The sequence below is a fragment of the Sycon ciliatum genome, chromosome 2 (genome assembly GCF_964019385.1).
Source record: "Sycon ciliatum chromosome 2, ocSycCili1.1, whole genome shotgun sequence".
Classification (NCBI taxonomy): domain Eukaryota; kingdom Metazoa; phylum Porifera; class Calcarea; order Leucosolenida; family Sycettidae; genus Sycon; species Sycon ciliatum.
This window is the reverse complement of record NC_088644.1, coordinates 6,093,010-6,107,757: the sequence shown is the minus strand read 5'-3', so window position 1 is coordinate 6,107,757 and position 14,748 is coordinate 6,093,010. Positions and strand designations below refer to the sequence as shown.

The following is a 14,748-nucleotide window of genomic DNA, read 5'->3' as shown; positions in this document are numbered from 1 at the left end:
GTGTTTTGGATTTTCGCTCAGCGCACGCTTGTTTAATGGTATGCTTATTGGGTAAAGCTGGTCCAGCTGCTGGCAGATCCAAACTCGACAGGAACTTAGCGGCCTTTGCAGTTATTGAGTGGCTTTTTGTTGTAGGTTTTTGTTGATGATACTGATAAAGCAGGCTTATTCTGTCTATTGGGCTGGTACTCATGTAGCGGGCCAGGCCACACATGCTCCGGCCGTGCATATCCTCACAAGAGACCAAGCCCCGGCCTCCATCTCCCCTCTTCATGTAGAGCCTGTTGACTGAGGCTTTGGGGTGGTGAAATCCAGACGCAGTCAAGGCTGATCTTGTCACTCGATCTGTGGTCTTGATTTCAGCCTCGGTCCAATTTACGATTCCATAACTATATGTCATAACCGGCAGAGCATACGTATTGATGGCCTTGATCATGTTTCGCGCATTCAATCCACTGTTAAGAAGCAAATACAATCTCTTTTTGTATTCTGCAGTGAGTTGCGTCTTGAGCTTCGGGTGAGGTATCATGGCTGCTTGCACTACTCCAAGGTACTTGTATGTTTCATTGAGTCGTAGCGACTCTGCAATGGTCTCATCGCCAACCTGGATAGAGCATCCTTCATCTGGTTTTCCTCTCCTGACGTGCAGCACGACACACTTGGCCGGGTTGAGATTCATGCCGATGTCATCACCAACGCCACACACGGTAGACACGAGGGTAGTCACATCCTTTGTAGTTTTCCCATAGAGTTTAATGTCGTCCATGTACCAAGAGTGATTGATAGACAACTTGGCGTCTCTGCAGCTGACTCTGTATCCCAAAGGCAATCGGTTGAGCTCAAAACTGATTGGGTTTAGCGCCAGGCAAAACAGTAACGGGGATAATGTGTCACCTTGAAATATGCCTCTTCTTATTGAAATGTTGCCGGTAGTGACCCTGCATCTTCCCTGGTCGCATATGTGCATTGTCGTTCTCCAGTTCCGCATGCTACAAGCAATAGTTGTGACCAAAGACGGGTGGAATCGATACATCGTCAAAGCATGTAGAATCCATTCATGCGACACACTATCAAATGCCTTTTTGAAGTCCAGGTATGCCATGACCAGATTTCGCCCTTTCGTATGGGCATCCTCCAGAATCATCTTATCCACCATCAGGTGCTCCTTGCAACCAAGACCAGCTGCTGCACAACCGCGCTGCTCCGTTGCAAGTATTTCATGTTGATTGATGTGCTGCCACATAATCTTCGATATGGCGGCGGTAAAGAGCTTGTACTGTATCGGAAGACACGTAATTGGTCTATAATCTTTGGGCATTGCCGAAGGTGGAGAAGTCTTAGGAAGGAGAGTAGTAGCGCCAGACGTCAACCATCCCGGAATGTCACTGTGGCCATCTATCACCCTCTGGAAGGCTCTCCGAAGGTAAGAGTGCAGGCTTGTCAGCCTCTTCCACCAGTACCCATGCAACTTGTCATGGCCCGGAGCCCTCCACAAGGCTAGTTTGCGCAGGCAGTCAGCCAGGATATTATTATTATTATTATTATTATAGACAACATCTCATAGCATGAAAAAAAATCAGCCAGTACGGGAGATGTGGGTGCTAACCAACCATGGTGAATAAAAGAAGAAAAGAAGAAAGGTAATGGTCAAGACGGAGAAGCATGGGAGGGACAGGTGATGGTGAATCTAGTGAGCAGATTTAAATGCGTCTAGGGTACTGGCATATCCCCGGGTGCCAAAGCATAATAATTATGAGGATTTTACGAGCATAATGCGAGAATCCATGAAAGCATAATTCCTTGATTTCGCGAGCATAATCCGCCGGAGCCTGGCCAGAACGTCTTCTGAAAAGAGATTACACTTCGGAGCTTCGCCTTCGAATGTGACAGTGTGTTTGGCCTCAAATCGCTCTAGTTTTCCATACATGTACATTTCCAGCGGTTTAAAGATAAAAATGCAAATGCACGCCTTGATTGCACCTAGTACCTCTTGCATTCTTTGAACTTTTCTTTCGCTTCTTTGCTGATAGGTTACCTTTTTCCTTTGTCTAGTATCCTTGAGACTTCAGTAAATCTTCTACTGCCGCTATGGCAGTATTTATTTTCTAATGATGACTCCGAAGCTGAAGGTCGCAGGCCCAACCTAGGACTAGTAAGAGTTCTTACCCGATCGTCATGCTGTCCGTCACTGGGTAAGTGCTGAAGAAACTAGTTTGTGCCGATATGGAAATTTCGGGCTTTTCGGCGGCCAATGCTGATGGAGACGATGCGATGGTTCCGTGGGTTTGCCACGGTTTCCCTGTTGGGTCAAGGCGGCCTTCACGAGTTTGGCAGGCTCTGTCGGGTGCATTGCCAACCTCTGCGCCTTGCGCATGACAACATCAACAAACGGCTTCCGTCACGCCATTGGGAAGGCCCGTACAAATGCCTTGCCAACCTCGGTACCTACAACTACAAGTACATGTAACTGGCATCCAACCCCTTCGATGGACGATGCGGACAAGGCGGATATGTGGCGGCTACTGTCACGCCAGTGGACATGCCCTGTCGCGTGCCTTGCCGCACTCAAACCATCCGTCCACTGTCGATGGACGATGGTCGCATCAGTGAGAAGGCCCTGTCGTGTGCCTTGCCACACTCTAACCATCCATCCACTGCAGATGGACGATGGTCGAGCCAGTGAGCCGGCCCTGTCGCGTGCCTTGCTACACTCTAACCATCCGCCCACTGTCGATGGACAATGATCTCTACAGTGGGCAGGCCCTGTCGCGTGCCTTGCCGCACTCTAACCACTCTATCCATCCATCCACTATCCGGGGACGATGGTCTCGTGGGTTTGCAAGCACCAGTGAGTGCTTTGTTTCTTGCCCGAGTCGTGCCTTCCTTGTATGGTCAGGGAAATTTCATGAAAAGCAGGCCCGGCCGGCCGAGTACCTTGCCAATGTCTGTGCCTAACTCGCATCCACCCATGTTGGTGGAGTCCCAGGACTGTACGGTCATTGTAGATATGGTGGCTTCCGTCACGCCAGTGGGCAGGCCCTGTCGAGGGCCTTGCCACACTCTAAGCATTAGTCCATTGGTGATGAACGATGGTCACATGGGTTTGCAAGCACCGGCGAATGCTTTGTTTCATGCCCAGAGTCACGCCCATAACTTAATGCCGTTCTGCCATACTCATATTGTTGTTTCGCAAGTATAGTTCTACCTGTGTTTCCTGGCCCCTGTACCAAGTGCAAGCAACGATCCGCCTCCTGGAGCATCTCGGGCTCCATGTGAACCTGTGCAAGTCTGGCTTGTAGCTGGTTCAGTCCTTGGAAGGTATGAGGCTCACCATCTCTTACATCACCAAGCCACTGGAGGCTCCTGATCGCAAAGCGTCTGGACTTCCCGCTAGCCCAGCTTCACTGTCGATCATTACAGAATATAGTGGTTGCAGGATAGACCTGCACAGCCTGGGATGTGCAACCTCGATATATGGATTCTATTGACAAGTCTCCAGCACTGGGTCCGTCACTTTTCAGTCGGGGATGGCCAGCTAGTCACCTCACAGGTGCCATCGCATTGTGCGAGAGCCCACCAGTTCAGGACCCATGCACAATAGCCAACCATAGCCACATGACTCTGCAGGAGCTAAACTCCATTCATCTACTGCTTGTGGGCGGAGTGCCTTGGTCTGCAAACCCCAGTGCATGGCATGATGGGAGTACCTTTGCATGTCGAGATTGATCATGTGACGGCTGTTGCTTACATATCCAAGGAAGGAAACATTGGCTAACTACATGTCTGTTGGCGCGACCAAGAGTACATAACTATTACTATTGGCGCGACCGCGCTGGCTCCACCTAGTCGCCGTCAATGTTTGGGACATCGCCCACGATCCGAACGACCGACACTGTCTGCAGACAACGGCAACTGCCTGTTGGACAGGCAGGTCCTTACAAAGTTACATCATTGGTACAGCCCTATTGACCTATTTGTGGTCAGGCATAACCGCTAACTGGATCAGTACGTGAGTTAACGCTCAGATTCTGAGGCCGAGGGCTAGGCTTTCTCGGTCCTTCCGGCAGACCAGACCAGTGGGAGAATGCACTTCTGCACCCTCCATTCTGCCTCATCAATTGATGCCGGATAGTTAGCGCCATTCACCATGTATAGCGAGTGCTCCAGGTGGCTCCTGTCTGGAGTTCATCGCAGTCGGACCAACTATTTAGCCACCCAGTGCGATGTAGGGAGGCAGTATAGAGCAATTACCAATGCATCTTTCTCCTCTCTCGTCGACGCTCCAGCTACGTGTCCCGGGCCTCTTGGAGTATTGGTCCGGCTGATGTAGCGACCACCCATTTGATGCCCCACGTCTATTACTGCTGGCCTGCCAGCACTTGGAGTGCCTTCAATGTTCTGGAAGTTCTGCAGACTTGGTGACTCAATCCCAGATGCCTAGGAAACGTCTGACGCGGCACGTTACGTTGTAGCTGGCTTTGAATCGAGCTCTCCGTTCATCTCGGAGCTTCGCAGTCTGTCCGTATTCAACTGCCATCAACTCCCGAAGGTACGTGCTGTGTTCGACCTTGCCTCCGTCAGCAAGACAATTGTCTAGGGTTCCAGATCTAAGACCTTCCTAGTTCCCTGGTTTGCAAGGGACAAACTTCTTTGTCCACATTCCTGTCTCGAGGAGTACTGTGACATTCCGTACTTCGACACAGCCTCGCCATAGTGTCGCAGTATTATGTTCTGTGTCCTGTGCTAGTTAGTTTTACTCGTCTGTCACCATTTTCTCCCTTCATTTCTCCGACTTGAAGGGCACCTGTACATATGGTGTATACTAGTAACATTTGTACTGTATATCAGGCACTCTGCGAGATGCCAGTTCCTTCACTCCACATCCGCGATTCTCCTTCGTGCATCACGCTTGGCTACGCCCTTGCCTTGGTGGAGGTGGTGGACCACTTTAAATGTCACACTGTCACATTCGAAGCTCCGAAGTGTAATCGTAGATTCCGCTAGGACTCGCAAGGTCCGACGTGGAATCGTTGTTACACCAGGAGTGAAGGCGAAGAATGTGACAGTGTGTTCCTGCCTGTTTTGCTGTTATCACCCACCCCTCACTGTCACTACTCTTGATTGCAATATCATTTCGGTAGCTGAGAAAAGGCCAAAGAAAGCAATAGGTGCTAGGTGCAGTCAAGGCGTGCATTAGCATTTTTATCTTTAAACCGCTGGAAATTTATGGAAAACTAGAGCGATTTGAGGCCAAACACGCTGTCACATTCTTCGCCTTCACTTGTTGTTTTCGTTGTTTTCTTTATTTGAATTCGCTAAAACCAAACGGACAGAACTGTCCAGTGACAAGGGAGCGAATGATGAGCGTCATAATCACTATGCATCAAAACATCTCAGGACAAAATGAGACAGACTATATTAAGGGAGGGTCCGCACAACACTTGTACATAAAGGGGAGTACGAGAACAAAGGCGCGGCAGAAGTCGAAGCAAGAAAGCAATCAACGCCAGAGATATTTTTGTCCACCAAAAACAGAGAGAGAGAGAGAGAGAGAGAGAGAGAGAGAGAGAGAGAGAGAGAGAGAGAGAGAGAGAGAGAGAGAGAGAGAGAGAGAGAGAGAGAGAGAGAGAGAGAGAGAGAGAGAGAGAGAGAGAGAGAGAGAGAGAGAGAGAGAGAGAGAGAGAGAGAGAGAGAGAGAGAGAGAGAGAGAGAGAGAGAGAGAGAGAGAGAGAGAGAGAGAGAGAGAGAGAGAGAGAGAGAGATCCGAGAGAGAGAGAGAGAGACAGAGAGAGAGACTAACAAATGAGGGCTGAGACCTCTACAGCAGGGCTTTACGTCTGAAAACAACCGCACGAATTAACAAGCAAGTTGTCAGAGAGCAGGGAGAGAGACGGGCAGGCAGGCCAACAGGCAGGCATATAATGAAAATATGGCGATAGTGATCCGTCTGACCTCAAGGGTTCATGCTGTGTGGAACAGCAGCAGTGCGAAATTGGGCCGGGTGCGGTATGGCCCGTACCTCGCTGGGCAACGCATTCCAGAGCCTAGCTCCTTGGAACGCGAGACAACCCTTACCCAGCTCATTGCGGGTTGGCGATGGTCTTAGACCCATTGATGATTGCAGCCGAGTAGGAGCGCCACTGGTTGGTAGCAACAGCACTTGCAGTGTGGGCCCGCGGCTAGCACGGGAGTAGCGGCAGCGCCAAACCAGGAAGATGAGCTTCTGGATGAAGATCTCCCGGACACGGTAGGCGCCGAGTTGGACTAGCAGGTTTCTGGCAGAGGTGCGCGGCGAGCATCCGTACACAGCTCGAGCCGCACGATTCTGCAGAACTTGGAGACGGTCCAGGTGCTTACCCGCCAGCGATGCTGAGAAGGCATTGGAGCCATATGAGAAATCAGGCATGATCACCGACTTGAAGTACTGGATGCGGCTTTGCATGCTGAGGCAGCGGCGCATCCGCCACAGCACACCGACTTTCTTGGTGAGGCGGGCAACGCACCTATCCATCTGGGTGTTCCAAGACATGGCGCTGTCAATGTGAACTCCTCATGTAGCCCCGATACCACGTCGGACCCTGCGTGTCCTAGCGGAATCTACGATTCTATCTGAAGCCTGCATGATTTTTCACCACCTAATGTCCTTTCGTTTGGGAGAGGAGCGCACACACACACCTGACTCGACCTACAAGTAGACTGTGCATACGCGGAGATCGAAATCTGCCTCAGTGCTCAAATTCTCAAGGAAAAAAGTTTATTGATCGCGTGAATGCCTGCAGTTGAGCCGTAATATTTTGCCGTGGATTCTGTGATTGTTCACACACACACGTACACAGCTTCGACAGCTGCGTGCTTTTGCAGTAACTACACACTGTTCAAGACGCGCTATGGCAACCACCTCACGACTATGAGATGCGAAAAGTACCACAAAAGCACGCAGCTGTCGAAGCACCTGTGGGCACCGGAGGACCAGGTTGAAGAGTACGACATTAGTTGGTCCATTGTCGACAGAGCAAAGACCTACAGCAACATCTCAAAAAGATGCGGCCTGTGTTTAGCGGAAAAAGTCAAAATCATCCGCGCTGACGCAGCCACGCTCCTCAACAAAAAATCAGAATTAGTATCAAAATGTCGACACCAGAATAAGTTCTACCTTTGGCGCTATGGCACTGGCGTCACTTAGTCACCTGCATGCCGCCGCCAGCACCTGCCTGCCGCCACCAGGCCCAGGCCAGGGCCTGCCTGCCTGCCCGTGGTCACTGTTATGTAACTTACTTGACTGTCACCCCTCCTTCTCTCCCTCCTTCTCTCCCTCCTTTTTTCACCTCCCATGTAATAACCGACACCATCCGTACCATGTTTCCCTAACTAACGTATCACTTGAAATGTCAAACTAATTTCGCGCTTTTGCCACCTTTGCGCGCTATGCCACCTGCTTTTCGCGCTTTTAATTAACTCATTTTGCGCGCCCTGTTTTAGCTACCTGCCTGGGTATAACTTTGGACCCAGATGATGTACAGGTTATCAGTTGTCTAGTCTGAGGATTGCCTTAGCTTTGCTATGTCACAAACTCAGCGTTACAACAATGACCTAGCCGGCTGTCTCTGTTCTCTTCTGTCTTTGTGAAACTGTCAGTAGATGGAGTGAGACTTAGAGTAGATATTGCTGTGTCGTTGTGTATCCATTCTCAGACCGGTCTACAAACTTGTAGTGGTCACTCAATCACGGCTACTGCTGCTGCTGCCCAACCATCGACGTCCATTAGCCGTACTAATATAGCGGTAAGGGATTACTAGTACTCGGGAAATGACTGTGTCCTACATCTATATTATGTATATCTGGCGACGACCAAATATTTTTTCCCAATACAGTCCTATTTAAATTAAGTCCCATTGTACTTGGAATATTCTTTTGCAAATCATTTCTACACTCTCGTTGTGTCTAGCCTGGCCTTGGCGGATAATGCTGGCGGAATAATTGACAGAATTTGGTACTTTTCTGGTATGTTTCATGCATGTTTGGTATGTGGATAAAGAAATGGAGCATACTTCAAGGTTTGTATAGATCTGCCACTTTCAATCCGCCAATTTGTCGACCATTATCCGCCAAGGCCTCTCTCTCTCTCTCTCTCTCTCTCTCTCTCTCTCTCTCTCTCCCTTGCCTTCTCTTCTTTTCTTCAAATTATTTTCCACGCATAAAATGAGACTCGAACTGACAACGATGAACGGCATAAAGTGCCTCCATACACCTCACATACAATCCTGCACCTTCTACCAAATTGCTTCACGTTATGATCATTCCCTCAACTTATGAATATGGGTGGAAAACCCTTTTTGGATAATGGATCAGGGAGTCCTACACAAACCAGAACAAAAATTGTTTAGGTACCACAGTACGCTATATGTACAGTATAGCACACCAGACCTGGTGAAACTAGTTGCATGGCTTGTGCCAGCCCACACGTACAAGCATATCCACACAAATATCCGAATTTAAGTTTTTTTATTGTTGAAAAAGGAACGAGAGAGCTTGAAAGCTCAGAGCACTCGCTATGCTTTGTTTTTACCTAGGCCATCATGCAAAATATAATTAATAATAAGAACACATCTCGAGAGAACTTTAAAAAAAGCTCAGGACGCCCGCTATGCTTTGTCTTAGCGTAGGTCATCATAGGTGTCACTCGAACCGATCGAAACGTCTTTGCAATACAAAAAGATGGACCCAATAGTACCGATAGAAACGTCCTACTCAATAGTCGTATTGCAAAGACGTTTCTATCGGTTCAAATAACACGCTAGAGTTTATTGGGTGTTAGCGGCCGTAGTGAGTTACCTTCGGGAACGTGAGTTCCCTTTGGGAACGGATACGATAATTTACTCTTTTTTTTCCAAATAACACGCATGATGACCTAGGCAAGAACAAAGCATAGCGAGGCTCCTCAGCCTTCAAAGACTAACCAGCACATGTATTGTGTATTCATTTTGTCCTGCTCTACATATCAGGATGTCCGGGTTGGCAGTGTGGCAGACCAGACAGACACCGTGCGGATAAAGATGAAGACAGCCGAACATGTCAAACGACCTATGAACGCATTCATGGTGTGGTCAAGGGACGAAAGAAAACAGTTTGCACAGGAGAACCCAAAGATGCACAACTCGGAGATCTCAACAAAGCTCGGCGAAAAGTGGAAGCGGCTGACCGAGGAAGAGCGTGCGCCTTACGTGGATAAGGCCAGAAGCATCAGAACAGAACATATGAAGAAGTTTCCGGATTACAAATACAGGCCGAAGCGCAAACCAAAGACCATCTCTGCCACTTCTCGTGTTCCCACCACAAATCATGATGATGAGAGTGGTCCGGATAGTCCACCTGACTCCCTGAATGGGAGAGGTTATGACCACCGGCGGTACCCGTTCTCGCCATATCAAACCTCTCGCGGCTCCAGAGCACCAGCTGGTGGAGTGCCAGTTGGAACACTGACAAGAGCGAGTAGTGCTTTCAACTTTCCTACAGCAATGTCCGCAAGCGGATGGACGAGCAGTGGAACATCTCTCTTCAGTTCTACAACACCTATCGGACAGTATAGTCAACTTCAACGCAGCTCCATATCTCTTCCTGATTTGAACGCTGCCACCATCGTACCAGCTGGTTCACTTCAGCCAGTACCAGTAAATGTATTTCCTCAGGCAAATCCTCCCGCCCCCGGACGCCAGGTGGCCACCATGGTATCGACTACACAGGCATTGAACGGCGGAAGCAGCAGTGCCACCAACCTGTACACCGCAGCACCGCAGTACCAAACGTTTATCCTACCAAGTGCCGCTCCAGGACAGCCTCAAGCGGTAATGGCAGCTGGAGCAGCGCCGCACTACGCCGTGAAAGTGGAGTCAGTGCAACAGCCGCAGCATTCCTACCCAGGCCCAGCACCTGTTGTACTCACGTCGCTGCCGCCGCAGATCCTACCCCCAACTCCTGGTGCCATCCATGCTATCCAAGCGGCGACAGCGGCGACAGGGTCCCCTTCACTAATGGCAGCACCCGCTAGTGCTGCCCAGTGCGCTGCACAATATACAACCCAGGCACCTGCAGCACGGGACCATCAAGCTCCAGTTTATTATCCAGTACAACATCCCACGCATAATGTTCAGATCCAGTAAACAAAGAAAAACACACACGCATACATACATTTTTTGACTGACATTGCACTGGTGGTTTCAGGATCAAAATCGCAGTTCTTGTTGCCGTTTCTGTTGGTCCCGTCGTGATAGTTTACAATAAACTTAAAGGGGGCACACTACCCAAAAATTCGCTGAAAACTCGAATTTGTAAATTCATATCGAGTGCTATGTCAGTTGAAAGAGCATGAATAGCTGAAAAATCACTGAAAGGTTTGTCTCGATCTGACCAGCCGTTCAAGAGTTATGGCCGAAAATGTGCCCTTGCAAGGAAAGATTTTTTTTGTTGCACGCTGTCATTTGTTGTCAGCACTGTATTTGAATCTGAGCAGACCGTGCGCAACTTGTCGTATCATGGAAACACGCGAAAGTGTGCAGAATTTTGCTCCGAGTCCAAAAAATCACGTTTTTTTTAGCCATGTATTGGGCTGCACTGGCAGCAGGACTTTTGCCAGCACCCTCGTGAAGTTGCAGATATGTGTATGTGGCTTGATTATTGTAGTCACTGACGTTGATTTAGTGACTTTGGCAAGTTTGAGTCGTGTCAAGAAGTCAGGTAGGATTCAGTGCTAGGCAGTAGTGGAACGTGAGTGGTAGTCTTTGCCAGTTTTTTGGGTATCCTGGATTTGGTGTGCAGCGCTGTGGAAATGGCTTGCTGTGGAGGTCCCAGCACTGGATGTTGTATCAAAGGTACGACCTCGTAGCACGTGCTAAACCTAAAAAAATTCAAAAATTGACTTTGGTCTGTGGGAGTCTATGAGAGCACGCCCACTCGTTCCGTTGTGACAGATTCCAGAGCCACGTTGAGGGGCCCTACCCCACCACTCATGCCTGCTTCTGGACTTTTTTTAGGTTTGGATCCCGCGCACGGACAGAATGGGCACGAAAATGTGAAAAAATTGTACATGCATTTTTTGGCTCCTGGGTGGCTCGCACACCGTGGCACTATGCCGGAATTTTGAGTTTTCCGGCCTGGAAAGCCTGTCAGTGAGGCGCAAGAACTTTTAAATCATGTCCAGAGGGCCAGCATAGTGGCAGGAGTGTGTGGTGAAACATTCACTCAAATCCATTGAGAGACACCAAATTTACGGTCAATTGAATGAAAAATATATGAAATTTATGGGTAGGCTGCTACCTTTCTTCAGAATTCCCAAACTCCATTGCAGCGTATTCCTTGCACTCGAAACGGGATTCGTCTTGTTACCCAGTACACAATATGATGAGAAAGCCGAAGCCATGCTGGACCAAGAAGCTGACTATGAGAAGGTGGCCATGACGGTGGACAAACTGGATGAGGAGACAAGACGTTTTGTCGACACTCATCTGAAGAACAAGCTCCCGGAGAAACTGGAGAAGGCAATTAAACTGAGGCACTCGCGGATGCCAAGGTTTTACGGTCTCCCCAAAGACCATAAGGCAGGATTGCCATTGCGTCCCGTGGTCAGTTCTTGCGACAGTCCTACAAGTAACCTTTCGTTGATTGTTGAAAGGATACTGAATCAGCTCCTTATGTTCGTACCTGCTCATCTAGATAGCACCGAAGCCTGCATTGAAGACATCAAGAGGCATCGCCAGGTCCCGGATGGCTGCATCATCGCCTCATTCGATGTAGTGGGCCTCTATTCGAACATTCCTATAGATGAGAGCATTTCGGCCGCTATTACCAAGCTAGAGCAGCATAAAGATGATGTCGACATGCTTGGATTGACGGTTGCGGATGTACAGCTGATGTTGCAGTATGTTCTGTCAAACAACTACTTCGAGTTCAATAGTAAACAGTACCGTCAGAAGCGTGGAATTGCGATGGGGAACCATCTGGCACCTCCGCTGGCCATCCTCTTCATGGATGCGCTTGAACAGAAGGCCCTCCGAGTCGACAGCTACAGTGAAGCCAGATCTCTACAAGCGATATATCGACGACTGCATACTACTGTGGAGACATGGCTGGAAAGGTTTAACAGCACTACTAGATCACTTCAACGGACAGCACACTACTATCAAATTCACAATGGAACACTCGGTCAACGAAACTCAGTCAGTGAACTTCCTGGATCTAGCGCTGTCTGTGCGTGGAAACAGCATAGAGTGGGAGCTCTATGTTAAGCCTTCCCACAGTGGTGTCCACCTGTCTTATGAATCATGTCTCCCCTGGTCGTGTAAAAGAGCTGTTGCAACGAACCAATTCTCTCGAGCTATCCGTAACTCGTCAACACCGGAAGCGGAAGACAGGAGCATGTCCATAATTGAAGAGTTGCTCGAGAGAAATGACTATCCACGCATCGAGATAAACGCAGCACGACGAGCAGCCAAGGGGAAGAGACAAGATACACACCCGTCTCAACAACAGCAGCGTGACAGCAAGCGCAGACACAACCAATTCAAGTCAGTCATCAAACTGCCCTTCATCAACGACTCACTTGCCGCTCGTGTCTCACGACGTGTTCGAAAGTTCAGTCCGCATGTTCGTGTTGTCTTTGTGTCTGGTCCTTCTTTGAAGGATATGTTGGTCCGATCGTCGAGTGCTGTACGTGTGTGTCCCCGTGAGAAGCAGCGATCGGAGGTGAAGAGAGGGAGAGGTCGACCAATGGAGTGTCGTGCATGTGATGCGAGTATGGTGGATAGTCAGTGTTTAGTCAAAGGTGTTGTCTATTGTATGTCTTGCACGTTGTGTGCGGAATCGTACGTTGGTGAGACCGAGCGGCCGGTGAGAGACCGATTCGCTGAGCACTACCGAGAGGCAAGGGCGATGGTGGCGAAGGCTCCCTGGGGCTTCCACTATCGTACCCAGCATCGAGAATCTTTAAAGTCTTCCAACTTTCTGCCCTTCCACCAGGCAAAGATTCTCGGCAGGGAGGCTTCGCTACCATCAAGGAAACTGCTTGAAGCTATCGAGATAAGGAAGCGCAAACCAGCAGTCAATTGCGATGACGGCTGGCGCCTAATTGACTGATTGGATGTCACCGGATCGTCACTGGAATCGACACCCATCTCCTCGAACTACCACTGGACTTTACCACCTGACACAGCACATACACATACTTTGCACATACACCGCTGTCATATACATAGATCGCCTTTAGCATTCCCACACTTGAAAGTGTTCTTGCACGTGCTGTGATAGTCTTACTAGTCTTCTTTCTTCTGTTTAGGTCACCTTACAGGTGATGATTGTAAACTTTAGTGTTAGTGTTAGTGTTAGTTTTCTTGCCAAATTGTGTCTGTGTGTATGTGTGAGTTTTCTCATCTTTCGTTTTGTTTAGGTCACCTTACAAGTGATGATTGTTTAGTTTGCTGGCCTTGCCAATTGTGTCACCATGATGTGTTAGTTCTAGAACATTCATCTGCCTACATTATTCGTCTTTATATTTCGTAATTTGGCCTCCCCTTCCTCAATGCCCTGATGATGCCCAATGGGCGAAATATTGGCAAAGTTATTTATTTGGTGCAGCTGAGAGCCTGTTGCCGGAATGGCGGTGTTTTCGAGGCTGCTACCTTTTAAAATTTTAAAAAACACTTTCTCTGTCCTCTTATTGTTTTGTTTTGCATGTACACGTACATTGTACATGTACATGCACATTGTAGCATGATGCACATTGTCATTCTTGGTGTCTCTCTCAAGTGGTAGGGTGAACGTAAGACGCAAGGGGCCATCCGTAAATATAGGTATTTATTTAGAAACGAAAACTAGTCGTTTAGGGGGAAGGGGGGGGGGGGTCGAGCGCCTGTTCGTTTCTCAAAAAATATCGATGTACATGTTGCATGTGTGAGCATGTCCAGAAAAAAAGACCAAAAATATCGATACTATGTACCATTTGTATGTGTTCGTTTCTCAGGGAGGGTGAGGGGGGGGGGGGTTGAAGAGAAACGACTAGTTTTCGTTTCTAAATAAATATCGGTATTTACGGAAGGCACCTAAGCTAGAATGACAGACATGTACAATTGTCATGTAGATCTACATTGTACATGCACATGTAGAAATGGTTTTTACAATGGGCCCTGAGCCCCTGACTAGGCATTTCCCAAATCGGCCCTATTTTTCGCCTAATCGAAGCCATTTCCACAGCGCTGCACACCAAATCCAGGATATCCTCCAAAACCACTCACGTTCCACTACTGCCTAGTACTGAATCCTACCTGACTTCTTGACACGACTCAAACTTGCCAAAGTCACTAAATCAACGTCAACTACAATAATCAAGCCACATACATGTATCTTCCAATCGATTTCTTTCCCGGTACGCATACCACGTTAGAGTGCGGATGCAGTTTTAGGAGCTCCGCTCCTATCAGCCTTTCCGAGTCTGTAACTGTAACCTACAGGAGCTGTGACTTGTACTGCGGACTATGGCCACCAATGAGCATGTCGACCTGGCCCTTCTGACGTTCGACTGTCTACAAAACCTGGCCACCCGGACTGGCATCCCGAAAGCGGACTCCTTCTCACGGCCCGACCTGGTGGGAGCGCTCCGGAAGGAGGGGATTGGGTCCCACCCCATCCTGGAAGGTATGACCGGTATAGGACATGTCACGACTGCTTTGGCTGCATTGTCCTCGACAATAATGGACCTGAATA

The 14,748-nt window shown here is 48.8% G+C and overlaps 1 protein-coding gene across 1 annotated transcript; it reads left to right on the top strand.

Moving 5' to 3' along the window:
- Positions 1-7,531: 7,531 nt before the first annotated feature.
- LOC135808414 (transcription factor Sox-19b-like) lies at positions 7,532-10,513 on the top strand. Its single transcript, XM_065321601.1, has 2 exons — positions 7,532-7,781; positions 9,003-10,513. Exon 2 carries the CDS (start codon positions 9,054-9,056, stop codon positions 10,155-10,157), a length of 1,104 nt encoding a protein of 367 aa, XP_065177673.1. The 5' UTR covers positions 7,532-7,781; positions 9,003-9,053; the 3' UTR covers positions 10,158-10,513.
- Positions 10,514-14,748: the final 4,235 nt, after the last annotated feature.

Excerpts from the sequence above, each read along its gene's own strand:
- LOC135808414 (XM_065321601.1), top strand. The coding sequence starts at position 9,054 with ATGAAGACAGCCGAACATGTCAAACGACCTATGAACGCATTCATGGTG.